The following is an 18,926-nucleotide window of genomic DNA, read 5'->3' as shown; positions in this document are numbered from 1 at the left end:
GCATTACAAGTTCCTTATCCCTTGGTTTTGGTTATCTCGTAATAGTTACATACTTTGCATTATTCTTGCTCTTGAAATGTGAATTTTTTTCTTTTTATTTCACATCTTAATTTTTTTTTAATTACCTTTTGTGGCTTTTTTTACCCCTTAATAAAGAAAATAACCAGAGACATTTGAAAAGTTGTACATTTTTATAGTGTCTTTGCCAGAGTTGCTTGCTTTAGTCGTTTGAAATAATCAGTATATGTGAATGTTGGCATACAGTCAAATTGACTGTATTTCACAAGCTGTTGTCCATTAATCGAGCCACAGTGTTTGTCTGTTTACGTACTTTTATCCTGCCTAACTTAAGCAGAGGTCATCTGAACTAAGCTTAAACACCGAAAAGTATTATATTTGGTAACATCCTATCATTTTTAGAAGTTTATTTCAGTGAAGATCTGACACCCATGTTAGGATTCTTAAAATTGGTATTTTTTTTCCTTTTCATTAATTAACCTTGACTCGGGACCTAGCGTAGAGATATGATTGATTGTCAGATACAAATAATGTATAAAAAAGGTACGTAAATATTTTCTTTGAAGAATTTATTTATTTATATGTGTTATATTTCTAGATAGGCACAGTTTCTTAAACTCTTTAGTAACATGAGTAAAGCAGAATTACACTATAATAAAAAAATCGCTTTAGGAATACCCATAGCAACTTTCATTTAACATAGCTGTTTAGGAGCATTTTTTTCCTTTTCTCATCACTTTAGTATCATTATGTTATTTTATCATTTATAATAGTAATGAAGTGCCTGTTGATTTGAGTGTCATATCAAAGCAGACACAATTGAGAACTTGTTTGCTATGTATTTTCAAAATTAATATAATTCAATGTTCAATTTCAGAGAGATATTTTTCATGATATATAAGTCACAGTGTCATATGTAGATAATCTAATCATAGAATGATAGAATGGTTTGGGTTGGAAGGGACCTTAAAGATCATCTAGTTCCAACCCCCCTGCCATGGGCAGGGACACCCTCCGCTAGACCAGGTTGCCCAAAGCCCCATCCAACCTGGCCTTGAACACTTCGAGGGAGGGGGCATCCACAACCTCTCTGGGCAACCTGTTCCAGTGCCTCACCACCCTCACAGTGAAGAATTTCTTTCTAACATCTAATCTAAATCGACCCTCCTTCAGCTTAAAGTCCTTACCCCTTGTCCTGTCACTACACTCCCTGATAAACAGTCCCTCACCAGCTTTCCTGTAGGCCCCTTCAGGTACTGGAAGGCCACAATTAGATCTCCCTGGAGCCTTCTCTTCTCCAGGCTGAACAACCCCAACTCTCTCAGCCTGTCCTCATAGGAGAGGGGCTCCAGCCCTCTGATCAGCTTTGTGGCCCTCCTCTGGACTTGCTCCGACAGCTCCATGTCTCTCCTGTACTGGGGCCCCCAGAGCTGGACGCAGTACTCCAGGTGGGGTCTCACAAGAGCAGAGTAGAGGGGCAGGATCACCTCCCTCGACCTGCTGGTCACACTTCTTTTGATGCAGCCCAGGATATGGTTGGCTTTCTGGGCTGCAAGCGCACACTGCTGGCTCATGTCCTTCTCGAGTCCTTCTCAGGGCTGCTTTCGATCCATTCTCTGCCCAGCCTGTAGCTGTGCTTGGGATTGCCCTGACTCATGTGCAGGACCTTGCATTTGGCCTTGTGGAACTGATCTTACATGTGATGAATGTGTGATAAATGGAATGTGTGTCTGCATCTAGGCCTGCCTACTATTTAGTGCTTAAATGAAGACTGAGTTCTGCTTAGGACTTGGATTGACCATATGCAGAGGAATACGTTATCCCAAAAGTGTGTTATAAAAAGATATGCCAAGAACCTTTGACCAATAGCAGTCACTTTTTCTTTTAGAGAATGACTTAAGACTCTTTGTGAGTTTAGTTTCTCAGTAAGTGATGATGGCACAATTGCAGATTTCGAGATTTGATAGAATGTTGTTATAAAATGTTGGGAAAATACTTCTGTCCTGAGCCCCTTGTTTATTTGCTAACATCTCTTGACAGTTGTGGAGCCAGAGTGTGAAAAAAGTTCTGCAACCACTTATTACTGGTACAGAGAAGCGCTGAATATTTCCAGCTCTCTGTCAGAGAGTGGGGGTTTAAATTGGAAGATGACTATCTGCTTGCTGGCTGCCTGGGTCATGGTATGCCTAGCCATGATCAAAGGCATTCAGTCTTCAGGCAAAGTGAGTATACTGTTTACCTAAATGACAGTGTTTTACTTTGAAACTTTTCATGACATTTTTGTTCACCACACCCTCTGTTTACTGTCTCATGAAATCTGTAGGAGCAGGTTAGAAGCTGTGACTCACCCCAGTATTTGTATAATCTCAAGTAGAGGAATGTTAGTAGCTAAGCATTAAAATTGTAGTAATTTAAGTGGGAATTGTAGTAATTTAGTGGGAATTGAGATCTGAAGAAGCAGCATTTCTGTCTTCATCAACATAACTGTTGCAAGTAACTGTACCTCAGCGTTATTGAATTGTTAATGTGGCATAAGTCTGTGTGTTTTTAATGTCTAAAGGATTAAGTTACCATGTATACTCACAGTATGATTGCAATGCACTGAGGTCCTTGGCATTTTGTGTTTTGTTGTTACTGTCATTGGTATCCATGCTTCTGTCATTAACAGAGCTGCTTTTCAGGATTCTGGATTGTTTCTTGTGACCTGTGACTAATCATCCCTTTGCATCTGAGTACGTCACCTTGTCTTCTTTCCTTTCCGCTCAGCCAGCCAGATTGGCTACTGAACGATTTGCTAGTTCTGTTGATCTCAATGGCACTTTCAGATGAAAAATAATCTGTTCTAACAGCAAAATGCTTTGCTATTAAAAAGTTTGGCACTGAGGTGGAAATTCCTGTGACCTCCTTGGTGTATTTTAGTTAAAGAAACAACTAGCAAGTTTAGCAAGAGAATAATTTTACTAAAAGCACAGAGTGGATTTGTTTTCATTCAGGATGGAGAATGAAAGATTCTACTATTTTTTTATTTACTCTTTGTATTAGATAAATAAGTCAATCAGTGTGTCTGAAAGGTATTCTGGTATACAATTGTTTAAGTGGTACAGAAGTGTTGGGCTTCACAAATGCAGTAGCAAAAGCATGCTGCTTCAGCGTGGAAAGCTGTGCAGCATTGTGCTTCAGGATTCTGCCGACTCTGTGGCGTTTTGTTTGTCCAGTAGTCAGTCCAATATTGCTTTCTAGTTTTTATGACTCAAACCTACTAGATCTAAAATAATTTCTGTAGATCAGAGAATATCCCCAGCTTTTCTTCTGTTTTGTCAGTAAGAATTACTTAGTGGTTTGAATCCATTGGATATTTACTTTCCACTGACTTATTTTCGTTCCTTCTGAAGACAGAATGATTTTGTGGTCATGCTGCATGTCTTTACTATACTGTGTACTTGAATCAACGTCCATTTGTAAAGTGAAGCATTTCTAAAACAGGCTACTTCTGTCCTTCTCATCATTGTCTCATGGATTTCATACTGAATTTCCCTGGAAGCTCAGCAGTTTGTTATCATTAGTCAACACAATGGCAACCGTATTGTTTTAATACAGTACAAAATTTATTATACAGTCATGTGATTTTTCTTTCTTCTGCAGAGACAAGGGGAATGGGAAGTATTCTGCATATTTCTTAGAGTGTATGATTACCAATTCAGGTATATACTGAGTAACAAATGAAGCTATTGAAAATGAAGTCCATGGATGTCATGCTAAATTTCTTTTCAATGTTTTTCAGATCATGTATTTTAGTTCCCTTTTTCCTTATGTGGTACTTTTATGCTTTCTGATCAGAGGACTGCTCCTTAATGGGTCAGTGGATGGAATTCGTCACATGTTCACACCTAAGGTATGTGCTTAATTTCTGTTCGTAGTGTATTAAAGTTTCAGTGGCAATTTGACCATTTATGAATGCTCTCATTTAAGCTTACTGTCTTCATAGAACATTTGACCATTTTTCTGTTTGGTTAAATTGCAAAATTGTTGTTGACCTCAGTGGCAAGAATATCAAGCCCTAAGGTCCAAAGGCTGCAAGTGCTCCAAGGGTGTGTGTAGCATTACCTCCCTTAGGTGACAAGTTCAGAGTTAGATGCCTTTACAAAGCTAAGCAACTGGAAGTGCCATTTCCAGGATTTAGGATGTTTAGAAAGCTCCAAATACTGAAAAGAGAAGAGAATCTTGAATCTTGCCATTCTCTAGCGTTGAAATGCCTAATTCTGGGATGTCACAGTGAAATACCTTACCTTGAATGATGTCATAGATTTACCTAATTAATTTGTCCCTTTTGAAAGTGGACAAATTTGTCCCTTCTTAGAAAAAAATTAGTGCTGTTTGCATAGTACCCCAAAAGTACAGGAGACCTGTCTTTAATGCTCTGCTCATCTTGTAAAAATAGTGTAAGTACGCACCACTCACCTTTCCTTACCATGTTCCGTATGGTTGTCGTGCCAGAATAGCAGCAGATCTAAGCATACATTTTTTACTGTCAACATTTTTTCTGGGAATGTGTATTACAGAACCTTAGATTTTATAACTGGAGGTGAGAAGGGATGTTATGAATCATTGTTTAGCCTGAAGATCTAAATTCTACTCACACCCATCTCGAATGCTTTTAACTGTATCTATACTACAGGAACAGCATGTTTGAGTAGTCAGAGCCATACTTGCTCAGGAATGCATAATGTTGGGATTCATGTGTATTACTCTATTACAAAATGGACTTTCCAACAAGTGCATTTCATAATACAGTTCAACAGAACAGGACTGATGTTTCAAAAATGAAAACTAAATAATGAGATCATTAAAATCAATGCACATAGCGGCTAATGCCGGATGACAGAGGTGGTGTCAGTTGTTTTGATTCCAGGTGTTTTTGAGTCTGCGGAGAACTGTCATCCTATAAAAATGACCTTTGTTAGCTATCACATTGTTATGTTTTCCATTGTGATACGCAGTCGTGCTCCACTTCGCTCGCTGCCACCACTTGAGTCGTGGTTCTGCGGGAAGTTGCAGGTCCCTCAGGCAAATTTGGGGAATCTGAGGAACAGAGAAATGCAGTGCTTATTGATGAAGAGGAAGTCTATAGTAGATACGGAATACAGACCTGTTGAAGTTACAATTTGGTTTCTCAGCCACAGTATGAATCCTTTCTTTAACTAGAGAAGTACCACTAGATCCTGAGGGAAAGTGAACGCCGAAACTCCCCTTGAATACCAACACCTCTTAGCTCTTCACTATTTCATCTTTCATGAGTTAGACCTAAAATAAGTCACAGCTGATGCTTACTTTATAGTTACATTATAATTTAATCATACAGTTGTTTCAAGTATTCAGATGAACAATCTTAATAGAAAAATGGGTTTTAATTTCTTCTGCTGGTTTCCAGTTCTGTATCTCGAAACTTAAGTTGAGGCTTAAATTTGAGGTTAGGAGGCCTATGTGTCACGTACAGTATATGCGAATATAAACCTTCAAAGGTATTTTCATTGTAATCTCTGATTGTTTCTGTACTTCAGCACTAATTTGGACTGTAGGTTTGCATGAAACTACCTGAAGGAATTCAGACCTGCCTACCTGTTGTTTCCATTTGCTCCACTGTGCTAACAGTTTATTTGGGCAGGCAGACTTTAAAAAGAATTGCTAAGCTGATCTCGTTTGAAAATAATCCAGGTAGACAGACAAGAGAGGGGAGGGAGAAACATCTTTTCGATTAGTTCAGCAAATGACCACGTTTTGGCCACCAATGATCACAACACAGAAGAGTTGTGCCAGTACAGTAGAGGACTGGCACACATCGGTGCAGGTGTGAGAGCACAGGGCTGATGAAGAAGGGGGGAATTTCTTTCTTTGGCTTTGTTGATGAACAAAGCAGAAATTCTAAATAATAACCTTAATGAAAAACCTAACGAAAGGTATATGAAAAGCCCACTGAAGTCAACTACTACAGTGAAACTGTAGGACTGTATGAAGCTTAAATCCAGAGCCCCCAAAATGTCACAGAAAATACCTTACAGCCCTGTACTAGCTACTAGGAAGAAAATTAACCCTATCCCAGCCCAAACCAGCTCAAAGAGCAAATCAATTGCAAGTTTATTTTGAAATGCTAGGCAATGTGTATCTGAGAACGTACTACCTTTGATGATAGCATATGATATATTGCGGAAAGCGAGACATATTTTGATGCTTAAACCATTTACAGATTTGGTAAAATTAAGCCTATTCCTGAGCTCCCTCTAGTGGGCATGACTGTGTGATACAGGCAGATTGAACTACGTGCGATAGCTACTTGTGCATTGTAATTTTAAACAAAAATTATAAGTTAGGAACAAGTTTATTTTCATCAGCACCTTTTTTTCAAATATGTTGTATTTTAGCGATATGTAAAGAAGGTATCTGCTACTTATCTGTAATATTATACCTTTATGGGAAACTGGAAAATTTTTGAAAATGTTATCATAACAGTAGAAGACTTTTTTTTTTTTTCTCCCTCTTAGTAAGACAGTCAGTTTTCTGATTGTGGCATCATTCTGATGCTTTTTAGTTTTACTTTTTTCGATAAGCCTAGGATTTAAGAAAAAACCCAGCAAAAAACCCCAGCACATTCACAGAAGTAAGGTCTTTCACTGTAAAATGAATGGAGGCCCTAAATCAACTTGAGAAAATCTAGTGTTTAAATTTATGATTCAGTATCTAGAAGGATCTGAGATAGATGATAACTTTAACAAAGATATTTCTTGAAGTGTGGTCATCTGAAAGATTAATATAGTTCACTTTTTTGATAAAAGGCTTAGTCGTGCCTTGAATACATGACCCATTTAAATTAGGGTAAGTTTGAGGCACCTAGCTTAAGGGAGATTTGACTTGTGGACTGTACAGGTTGTGGTGGCTGGCATTTATTTCATATGTTGCATTTTGCTTTATGTATTTGCATGTAATAGAATTCCATATAAGCATGTGTATCTCGTAGTCACTTTTTTTTTTTGAAAGTAACAACAAAACAACTTTCAACATACTTAATGCATTTATAAGAGGCTTGATCATCCCAAAATAAATCTTAAATGTGACAACTGATAATACATGTACAGTAAAAAAAAGACAGTAAAGAACTGTAGAAAAAAAACCCCAACAGATATTCTCTCTTATTTCACAGTTTAACTAGCTGCTAGTTTGATAGTCATATAGCTCCAGTAGTGTCTCATTGTTCAGAACATACTCTGTTTCTCTTTAAGGATTATATTATATAAAATCAATATAAATTCTGGGTGATAAGTTCTCTCAACTTTAGCTGTCACATTCAGCTTTCATTGTATTGTAATGAAAATGCAGTTGTAGTGGAGTATTAGCATTTTGTGATGTAGGTTGTCTTCCTGTTTTTTTTTTCTGTTGTCTTTTCATATAATAGAAATGCATTTTATAGCTGACATATATTATATCTAATTTCAAACAGCTTGAAATAATGCTGGAGCCCAAGGTCTGGAGAGAAGCTGCTACTCAGGTGTTCTTTGCCTTAGGGCTTGGATTTGGTGGAGTCATTGCCTTTTCAAGCTACAACAAGAGAGACAACAACTGCCATTTTGATGCTGTTCTGGTGTCCTTCATCAATTTTTTCACTTCTGTGCTGGCAACTTTGGTGGTGTTTGCAGTTCTGGGCTTCAAAGCCAATATCATAAATGAAAAATGTGTTATCCAGTATGAATATCCATTTCTTTTTTTATTATTTTTATGGTATATTTCATTTATGAATTAACACAGATCATCAAGTTTGATTTCTCTGTTTTATTGTGTTTTACAGAAATTCGGAGAAGATTTTAAAACTTCTGAAAATAGGCAATCTGAGCCAGGATATGATCCCACATCATATCAATTTCTCAAGCATTACAGCAGAAGATTACAATTTAGTTTATGACATTATTCAGAAAGTTAAAGAAGAAGAGTTTGATTCTCTTGGTCTGAAATCTTGTCAAATTGAAGATGAACTTAACAAGGTGAGAGCAATAAGTAAGTCTTAAAGGCAGAGATTATGAACGGATGGGTATTTCTTAGCCTGAAATACACTGTGACGTATACTTACACAGCGTATCAGTACAGCGTACTTAGGAGCAGTGCACCTATAGAGATCCATATGAAAACTTGGTTCTGTGCAGGGTTGCGTTCCAGCTCACCTTAGGACTTTTGGGTACAATGTCTTAATATAGTCTTCACTGATTTGTAATATATTCTGATCATTATATCACTCTACTGAGGAGGTTTTAAAGTTCTGGTTTTTAGCAGAGTTGAGTGTGAGGATTTTTCCAAAGACTAAGCAGAAGTGTTCCTATTCAACATCTGAAACTGATGTCTTCTAATGTTAAGATACAATTATGAAATACTACTTCACTAGAAAGTAAAAAAGTTGTTATATAATTGCTTAATGAATATCATCCTGTTTTGAAATCTTTACAGTAAGCCAGATCTGTAAAAGAAGAGATATTTTTCTAGCTTTTTCAGAGGGACTTCCAGTTTTAAACACTGACCTCTACGTAGTTGCTCCCGTATCTGAAGCTAAAATGTCAAATTGATGATTTAGACATTAAAAGTTTCTATACTGTTCCTGCCCTTTAAATTTGAAATAAATAGGTATTGAAATGAAGTCCTTTATATACTTACTGGAGAGACTAGAGTGTATTTTGTAGCAGTCCTGTATAATTGCTCCCATGCAGAATTATCAATGAAAGAGAGAAAGAAGTGTGTTGTTAATATCAGTCAACTTACAGATTCTCAGCCAAATCCAATATTTCGGTAAATAATATTAATTAAGTTTACAGGTTTGGAAGAATCACATATTAGATAGCAGCTTCCTGCTGTAACTTCAAGATTTAATCAATGACGTTGCATGAACTCGAAGTCACACTGTCACACTAGAAGAAAAATACTGTCCGTGCGTATAATGTGGATTTTTTTCTCACTGACAGGCGGTTCAAGGAACTGGTTTAGCTTTTATAGCCTTTACAGAGGCAATGACCCACTTTCCTGCTTCTCCATTCTGGTCAGTCATGTTCTTCCTCATGTTGGTAAATTTGGGACTTGGAAGTATGTTTGGAACCATTGAAGGCATCATCACACCCATTGTTGATACCTTCAAAGTCAGGAAAGAAATTCTTACTGGTGAGTTGCACAAACTTTCTTTTCTCAGTAGAGTAGTAAGCTAAAAATTTTTTTGAGAGTATGAAGTCCTGTTTTCAGTGCTGACATTTTACAGAGCAGTAAATCACTGTATTCTAGAGTGTACTTCCATGCACAGGCACATTAATGTCTGCAAGTAAAACCTTCTCCTGAATGCTGCAAGAGCAGGAACATCTTAGAACTTAAATTTGAATGAAGAATTTCTGTTACAAGTTTTTGTGTGGTCAGTCCTTCTGAGCTCTTCCAGCATCCTTTCTATTCCAGCCTGTGTCAAAGATCAAGGAAACAAAGGAAAAGGAAAGAACGAAAATACATTGGAAATTACTATAAATTATTCCTAAGTAGGCCAAATGAAATCTGAATTTATGATAAAATGTCTAGTATATTAAAAATCAGTACAGTTACTTTCTAGAGGAACATATTTTTCCCAGTTGAATGTGGAAAGGGTCTTAAACAAGATGTCTAGCTTTTTGCTTTTTTCTTTTTTTTATTTAAATGACCAAAGTTATTTGAGGTGTAGCCTGTTCATGTAGCTCTGATGATCTTACAGAATTTCTCTTTTTGAGAGAGAACATCAGCATAAAATGTGAAAGTTAGGTTTCTGAAAATCTTCAGGACAGCTGCAAGGGACTTGATGTGCTATGCACAAATTTGGATTTTGTTTCAATACCTATCACAGGGATAGATAACATTAAAGCAGTTTATTTTCTAACTCTATGAAGGAAATAATAATATATTTTATAAGAGTTAACCCCTGATGCAGCAGAGCACTGCTTTTTCCTGACTGCTCTCCTTACCTTACTTAGGTAATAAGTAATATTTATCAGAAAACTTGTATTTTTTTTGCTTTGCTAGATGTAAGAATAAAATTCTTCATAAAGATAAATAAACTGATTTTTCAGAAGTCCTAACCTATTAAGCACTTCTTTTTTTTTGTTTTATTTTTTTTATGCAGCTCTTAAATTCTTACTGAATAACCGGTGAGACATTTAGATATTAGCTGGTTTTCCTCAGTATATACAGTCATTACTCTGGAGTAATGGAGCATTTTACAGTAATTCCTTGTTATTGTGTTTGACAAAAAAACCTATTAAGATAAAGGAATATTCAAGAACTGCTTTTCTCTGGTAATTTTTTGAGTGGTATGCATGCATGATTTTTGCTAAACTCAGTTGTACTCAAAGGATTACAACTTGATGTGGTGTTTTTATAATTACCTTATAAAATTGAAATGCTTGGGTTGTACTTCATGCAGTGTTGGTGGGATTTAACAAGGATCATGCCTGCACTAGAGTGTGTGCTTAAAAACCACAAATCTATTTTTGCAGAAGTGTGAGCACATTTGCAACTTTCTGCACTATGGTTCCAGTTCAGTCTCTCCCGAGTTCAGGGAAATCAACTCATGTGCTTAAAGTTATTTTGTGTTCAAGTATTTCCAAATCAGATTCTGTGTGTGTATGTGCCAAGTTATGATGACCGTATCTAGCAGAGCCTTAGTTTACAGCTAAAGATGTGCATTTTTGGGGTGTAATGGTAAGACACAACGGGAGAAATAAGAATAACAAGGATTTCTAAATTCACATACACGTGGTTCTGGTGGCCTAATTCTTATTCTCAGGGTCAGTAGCAAAACTCAGTATGAGGAGATTTTATCTGTGTTCTTTGGTTTGGTTACCTTGTGTTAGGAGTTGACATCAATTGGTAATGATCTCTTTAATTCTGAATTTCTGTTCTCTGAAAGTCATTATAAACATAGTTACAACAGATTTAAAAAAGTGATACCTTATACCACAGTATTTTAAAAAGCGTCATTGTCTTCCTTTCACTACTTTAATCAATACTATTGATTATCTGTGATTTATGCAATGGGTATATTCTGTAAGGATATTTTATACTTTGGCTTAAATTAATTTCATCTAATTTTAGACTGCTTAGGCGTATCCTCAGCCTAAGTTCTCAGCGGGGGCGGGGAAGGGCACTTCAAGTGGGAGAATCAGTTTTACTGCTCTTCAACCTATAATTGATTTCACAGTTTATTGAAATTTGACTTATTTTATGGCTACTTAAACATTCAGTCCTATTGATGAATTTAGTAGGAAGAAAAATAATTGAGATTCATTATGCAGGATTAAGTATTCAAGAAATACATTTCAGGTTGTCCCTAAACAAACGAAAGGGCAGAAATGTTGTTACTTAGTGCACAGATACATTTCAATAGATCCTAATGGAAGTTCATGCTGTGAATTATCTAGGGAAAGCCCTGGGATTTTTTAGAATTGTAGTCTGAAATTTTGGTCTCTTTCACTTCTAAATTCTCAAAAGCAATCTAGTGACCAAATAACATGATGTATGATGTTTAGCTCACCAGTTCAGTTTATTTTAGCCTTGCATTCACGTTAAATTAAATGTTTAATGAGAAGTAGTCACTTGATTAATCAGGACCACTGTAATATGGCAATTCCAGTAATTACTTCTAATTTCATAACTTTTCTTTTATGTAGGGAATAGGTAGGATTCCTAATGTTCTTAAAATTGAGACACCACCTCCCACCCCCCCCCCCCCCCAAAAAAAAAAAAAAGTTACGGACTTTGGTTATATGAAATAATATGTTGAAGTATATCTTTGCTGTTTCAAACTCTCTTTATTTCCTTTTTGTCTATGGAACTTTGTTATGATTACAGCTCACATTTCTGCCCTTTATTCCAGTGATCTGCTGCTTGGTAGCATTTTTTATTGGCCTGATCTTTGTGCAGCGCTCTGGAAATTATTTTGTGACAATGTTTGATGACTACTCAGCTACACTGCCCCTGCTTATTGTGGTCATTTTGGAGAATATTGCAGTCACCAGAATTTATGGAATAGACAAGTAAGTAAAGGAAATGTATTTCCCTGTCCATATCAACAGTATTCATTACAGTAATTTTTGGGATGTACACATAAATACAAGTAGAAAGTGGGTCAATCTGGGCATGAATCTAGTCTGCTACAGTTTTGGAGCAAGATATACTGCATCAAGACAGTATAGTGAAACCCAAAGAGCAATTGCAACAGATCCAAAGAGAGGCAAAATTAGAGAGTTAGAAAGGAGGCTGGATATGCAGGTATGAGGAAATTATATAGAAATAAGACAGCAAGAGAAAGATTTCAAGAAGTTATAACCATGGTCTAAGTAGCAAATGAGGATGAGTATTCTAACAACATCTGCAGTATTCCAGGCAGCCTGAGAGACGATGAAAGCAAACTCTAATGACAGTAAGAATAAGAAAGTTCCAGTTTAGGAGCTAGATTTAATTTGGGGTGTTGTAGCACTTAATTGTTCTTTGCATTTGGGAGAGAGGAAATAGAAGAAATGATAGTAAAGAATAGGGTCGAAACTTAGTTGGAAGCAGCATGGTTGACAATGAAGTTATATGCCCTTCTATCATTGGTAGCTGAAGAGGGACCAAGTCCCTCTGATTTTTTTATGTCTTATGACAGAAATCACCAGAATGTGTTTTAAGGAGTAGAAGTTGTCCAAAATAACTCACGCCATCCACAGATAAAACAGAGTATGCTATACTAGTATGTTGAAGTATTTAAACATCTGTGATTCCTTTGCATGTACAAAGGGTGACATAGAATGGGTGGTTTTTCATTTGGCTTTTCACTTGTTCAGTCAGAGTAATCAGCCAGTCCCTTGCCATAATGAAATAAAACTATAATAAGAAAATTTAATTTTATGGTTTCCAGACATTGTTTCTGGTTTACGCAAGTAGTGCCTGGTCTACTTACTCATTAAGGAAGAATTCCTACTTGGACCACATGTATAATCCTATAATTGATCACATAGACATGAAAACACCATGTAGATGCTTTTACACATGCAAATAAAAGATAAAACAGATGACCTGGGTATCAGGTTGGTAATGTTCAATCAGGTGGAGTTCCACTGTGAAGGGAGGTAGACATGCCAAAAGTCAGCAAGTTACCTGTGAGGAAGTTGGTGTTTAGGAACAGCTAAAATACGCTAATACTTTGCTTCTGAATCAGAGCGCAGCAGATCCATGTTTTCAGAAGGGGTTCTGACAGGATATAGTGAAAGTTAACAGCCAAATTTTTCATTCATAATGGCCACCTGAACCTCCCTCTGGAGTATTCCTATTAATTCTTCTGATGTGTACTTCTCCAGAGTATCCTTCTCCAGGAACCTAGGATTCTTGTTTGCAAAAATTGCCAGAATCAACAACCTCAGGTTGTGATTGGCTGTGATAGCACCACGAGGTCATACTCATAGACGAAGATCCAAGCGTATGTCTTATTAGGCACATTGTCTTTGATCAGATAGGAAAAAAAAACAAACCCCAACATCCAAAGGGATCACAGCCAAAGGACAGAAAAAAGACAATATGTGAATCCCTCTAGTTAAGAAGGAAAACCTGCTATGCTGGACTCAGTGCTAAAGGAGCTTGGTAGTTTTTAAAAGAGGATAAATAAGATGGAGATGACGAAAGACTTTAAAGTGAAAATAATAGATTTATGTTTAACTGGATGAAGAACTGGAGATCCCAGAAAAAAAAGGCTGTCTATAGAGGGCACAAACGGTTTGTAAATTAAGCTTCTTTTCAACAATGTGTTTCACTGCAATGTAAACAAAGGATAGAATACCCCAAACTGTACAGTTCAAAAAAATTTTTGAGAGTTTTTATGACACTTCACATATGTAACTGCTTTGAAAACATACTTATTGCTATAAGAGCCTTTTTGAGACACACATTTCAAAAGGGAGTGAGACCACAAGGGAGTTAAAACAGAATCAGTGCTTGTGCACACTCCAAAAGAATTAACTCTAAAAATATTCTCTCTTGTTCTACTGGCTCTTGAACCACATACTCCTCTGTCGAGAATGCAAAAATAGGAGTTTTGTTCATATCATAACTTGCAATTTTGAGGCACAAGGAGGCAGATTTAAAACTTCAGCAACTTCTATGATGCAAACCATAGGTTATACATAAAGTTTAATTTTTACACTGCAGCACACATGTGGGTTTGAAATTAATTTTGCAGAATCTGTAAGATGTGCTGGTTTTATATGTCTTCAAAAGTAAAGACACATGCCTCAGTAAACAATCCAGTAGACAATAGAAGAAGATGTAAAAATCTTATAAAAGAAAGGTGAGTTTAAGTATCTTTCCAGCACGGTCCAGCATGCAGTTTACTAAGTCACTGCACTGTGGAGTGATTCCGTCTGTTCACCTATTCTGAGCTAGTAATACAAGCTCTATTTTTCAGCCCATCACATAATCTAAACTGCAGCCATTTCTATACGTGCATTTTTTCAGTGTATGTGTTCCCTCAAATTAGGTGCTCTGTGTCAATTACAGTACTTGAAATCTCAGTGTATGCAGTAATAATGACCTTTTATTCCCTTCACAGATTTATGGAGGATCTGAAGGATATGCTTGGTTTTTCTCCAAGCCAGTATTATTACTACATGTGGAAGTATGTTTCACCTTTAGTATTGTTATGTTTGCTGGTAGCTAGCATTGTCCAAATGGGATTGAGTCCTCCTGGCTACAATGCTTGGATTGAAGATACGGTATGTATATAACAGATGCCTTCACCATTGTAATGATCATACTGAAGTATTTCAGAAGTACATGAAAATACAAAAAAAATTGCAATTAGAAATTCAAAATCAGTATAAATAATGACATGGTTGTTTTTATCTCAAGTAACATTAATGTAAACCCAAACATTTTTTAATTTTAGAGTAGTTCTGCTTGAAAATATAATGGCTTGACACGAACCTTCATGCTTTTTGTGACTTCTGGCTTGCTGATGTTAAAGAAATTCTTAAGAGTGGCAGAGGTTGTTCACTTACATTAAATTTTATTTTACTGCAGAAAATAGTTGGGTGATGACACTGAATAAATCATTTCAGGTGTCACTTCAATTTTTTATGTGGAATTAAATACTGAGATTAGCCATGTCATAAATTTTCCCCTTTGGGAACACATATCACATTGTAGGTAACAGGCATTAAAACCTGTCTCTGATAAGAATGTTTGATTTGTAAAAAAAACTTGTCTCTCTGAACAGCAGAGTCAGTGCTGCGTGCTGGCTCCAAAAAGAGATTCAGTCAAGGTAACTCCTGAGAGTTCTGCTAGCCCTCAACTATTTCTACAGGCTTGTCATACAAAATACAAGGAAAGTAAAAGGTCAGAGAAATGAATCTCAGGGACCCCTCTGAATGGACAGTTGTCCAAATTAGCCAGTGGAAAAAAATTAACAGCAAAGGCAGGTAAAGTGTAAATACAAGAGATATTGGATTTGCTATAGGTAGACACCTGCCTCTAGACAACCACGACTACTTTCTCAGGATTCTCAGAAAAAAGCTCTTGTTATGTTTGATTCTTGCCCTTAAAAATTAGAAAGATAAATACCTTAGAATACCAAACATCCCGTTCCTTTCCGTGTATAAAATTAAATGTTAATTGAGCTACTAGGCAAACAGAGTCTGTTGGCCAGTGATTCATGGATGCAGTAGAGGTGTGGGGTGCAGTCACTGCCACAGTAAATGTTATAGTTTACATGAAGTTTGTACAAAGTTGAACAATTCCACGGGGTGATCTGACACAGTCCCTGTCTAGACCAGGTATTAGCCTACAGAACAAGGACTTACTTTCCAGGCAGAGTTACAGATACCACTGCACACTCGTCTATTCTGAACATCCTTTAAAGGATCAGGGAACAACTACGGACAAATGTAGCAGAAAGCCTAACGTGAAGATCTTGATTTGGGTTCTGCTGGAGTGCTCTGAGCATCTCAGAAACTGAGGGGCAGTGTTTTGGTCCTACTCACTAGGAGAAAGATGCCAATCCTACATCTATCCATGACTGTTCAAATTTGAGATCTGTAGTGGTGCTCACATTGTAGGTGCAAGGTGACAAAAAGATGAGTATGTGTTTGAAAACTGCAGGCCTTGGTGAGGACTGCAGGTTTGCCCTTTTTTTTAAGTGAAGATGTATTAATAGTTTTCTCTTGGCTTGCTCAGGCTACGGAAGTGTTCCACAGCTATCCAACATGGGGAATGATTGTCTGTATATCTCTGATGGTGTTGGCCATACTGCCGGTCCCAATAGTCTTCATGGTGCGCCGTTGCAACCTTATTGATGACAGCTCTGGTAGTTTGGCATCTGTATCCTACAAAAGAGGCCGGATAATAAAGGAACCTGTTAATCTGGAGGGAGATAATACAAGTCTGATTCATGGGAAGAGTCCAAGTGAAGTGCCATCTCCAAATTTTGGCAAAAACATTTATCGAAAACAGACTGGATCACCAACTCTGGACACTGCTCCAAACGGACGTTACGGTATTGGGTACCTGATGGCAGATATGCCTGATATGCCGGAGTCTGACTTGTAACTGCAGGAAAAAAAAGCTGTTCGTTTCTCCTCTCACTGATTTCATTTACTAGGGTGCGATCTCAGGTGCTCCATAGTGACAGTCTTTAAAATGTCATGACTGCACGTACAGGTTGAGAAAACCCCCTTTGGATTTATTTACTGGGTTTTCATTTGCACTGAAGGGAACATTCAAAATCAATGGCAACCTACATCTGCCACCATAGCCAAGAATTTGATTTTTTAATTAATTTCTAAATTTAAGGCTTTCTATCTCTGAAGCCCAGGTCTCACTCAAATGATAAATTTCTGAGGTAATATCACTGAAAATCCTTTTTTTTTTCTGCTTTCGGGTTACCTCTCCAGTATTCAAAGTGAGCTCGGAAGTAGTTCACCAAACCCGTGTTTGTGCAAACACTTGTATATACCTTATGTAGATATGCTGTACTTACTTTGTTAGCACTGATAATTACTTAGGCTATTATCTGAGTAAAAAACAAACCTGCAAACTATTTTCATATATAATATCTGTATAGAGCAATAGTATTAGAAAATCAAGGAGTAGACTTACAGGAAGGCGAGCAAAGATTCCCTGTTCACTGGGGACTGCATAAACTGTGGCTGTATATTTTGTGTAAAATATTTGCTTTTTCAGTGTGAAAACAATGTAAGAGTGAGTCACTCCAAGGATCTTAAGGATTGTGCAGATTCTGCATTTTTTTCTATGCTGTGTGCCTAAAAAAGACCTTCTTGATATTTATTGTGGTTACAAGATTACATATATATTATATTTATATAATATACTTGTAATGTAAATATGTATATTATTCTGTATGTAATCGTTTCAAAAGTTGAAGCAAGATGGCTTTTTTAATTAGTCTCCTTCAGTTTTGCTTCTGTTTTATGCAGATAATTTTTTTCAGTCAGTAATTGTTAAGACCTGTATGGCATTACATTTTAACCTATGAATAAAGAGATTGACAGGGTGTTTCTCTGTGATTTTCTAATACAGTTGTTATAACTGTGCACTTATAACTTATTATAAACTGAGTTTTCTCACTTTTATTCTTCCGATTCTCTCCCCCATTCCACCAGGGAAGGAGTGAGTGAGTGGCTGTGTCGTGCTTAGTTGCTGGCTGGGGTTAAACCACGACAGTAACACAACCTGCTTTTCCCTCAGCTGAACTATTTGAACGAATAACATTTACCAGCTGAATAGAGATGCTAAACTAACCTGAAAACAAACAAAACTCCACGCTAAATCAGTCATCTTAAACTATTGGACAAGATCTTTTACTACGAATACAGTAGTTGATGTAGCACTGTAAACTGGCATGATACTCTCTAAGCTCACACATAGAACCATAGAGTCTTAAGGTTGGAAAAGACCTCTAAGGTTATCAAGTCCAACCATCAACCCAACACCACCATGTCTACTAAACCATGTTCTGCAGTGCCACTTGTACATGTTTTTTTGAACATCTCCAGAGATGGTGACTCAATCACTTCCCTGGGCAGCCTGTTCCAATGCCTGACCACTCTTTCGGTGAAGAAATTTTTCCTAATATCTAATCTAAACCTCCCCTGATGCAGCTTGAGGCCATTTTCTCTTGTCCTTTTGCTAGTTACTTGGGAGAAGAGACCAACACGCACCTCACTACGACCTCCTTTGAGGTAGTTGTAGAGAGCAATAAGGTCTCCCCTCAGCTTCCTCTAGGCTGAACAAGGCCAGTTCCCTCAGCCACTCCTCATAAGATTTGTGCTCCTGTCCCTTTACCAGCTTTGTTGCCTTTCTCTGGACACACTCCAGCACCTCAATGTCCTTCTTGTAGTGAGGGGCCCAAAACTGAACACAGTATTCGAGGTGCGGCCTCACCAGAGCCAAGTAAAGGGGCACAATCGCATCCCTACTGCTGGTCACACTGTTCCTGACACAAGCCAGGATGCTGTTGGCCTTCTCGGCCACCTGGGCACACTGCTGGCTCATTTTCAGCTGGTCGTCAACCAGCACCCCCAGGTCCTTTTCCGGCAGGCAGCTTTCCAGCCACTCTTCCCAAAGCCTGTAGCGTTGCATGGGGTTGTTGTGACCCAAGTGCAGGACCTGGCACTTGGCCTTGTGAAACCTCATACAGTTGGCTTTGGCCCATTGATCCAGCCTGTTCAGACCCCTCTGTACAGCCTTCCTACCCTCAAGCAGATCAGCACTCCCACCCAACTTGGTGTTGTCTGCAAACTTGATCCCCTTGTCCAGATCATTGATAAAGATACTAAACAAGACTGGCCCCAAGACTCAGCCCTGGGGAACACCACTTGTGACCA

At 37.5% G+C, this 18,926-nt stretch overlaps 1 protein-coding gene across 5 annotated transcripts in view; it reads left to right on the top strand.

Moving 5' to 3' along the window:
- SLC6A15 (solute carrier family 6 member 15) overlaps positions 1–17,583 on the top strand; it is a 40,279-nt gene extending 22,696 nt beyond the window's left edge. For all 5 annotated transcript variants that reach the window (XM_054813067.1, XM_054813068.1, XM_054813070.1 and 2 more), the window contains 8 exons: positions 2,059–2,240; positions 3,800–3,910; positions 7,508–7,749; positions 7,853–8,045; positions 9,012–9,204; positions 11,930–12,089; positions 14,636–14,798; positions 16,258–17,583. In XM_054813067.1, coding sequence (XP_054669042.1) covers positions 2,059–2,240; positions 3,800–3,910; positions 7,508–7,749; positions 7,853–8,045; positions 9,012–9,204; positions 11,930–12,089; positions 14,636–14,798; positions 16,258–16,629 — 1,616 coding nt within the window. In that variant the 3' untranslated portion in view covers positions 16,630–17,583. The remainder of the gene's footprint in view (positions 1–2,058; positions 2,241–3,799; positions 3,911–7,507; positions 7,750–7,852; positions 8,046–9,011; positions 9,205–11,929; positions 12,090–14,635; positions 14,799–16,257) is intronic.
- The last annotated feature ends 1,343 nt before the right edge of the window (positions 17,584–18,926 follow it).

This window comes from Grus americana, chromosome 1, assembly GCF_028858705.1.
Source record: "Grus americana isolate bGruAme1 chromosome 1, bGruAme1.mat, whole genome shotgun sequence".
NCBI classification, from domain to species: Eukaryota; Metazoa; Chordata; class Aves; order Gruiformes; family Gruidae; genus Grus; species Grus americana.
The sequence above is the reverse complement of the archived record's forward strand: the minus strand, read 5'-3'. Positions and strand labels throughout refer to the sequence as shown.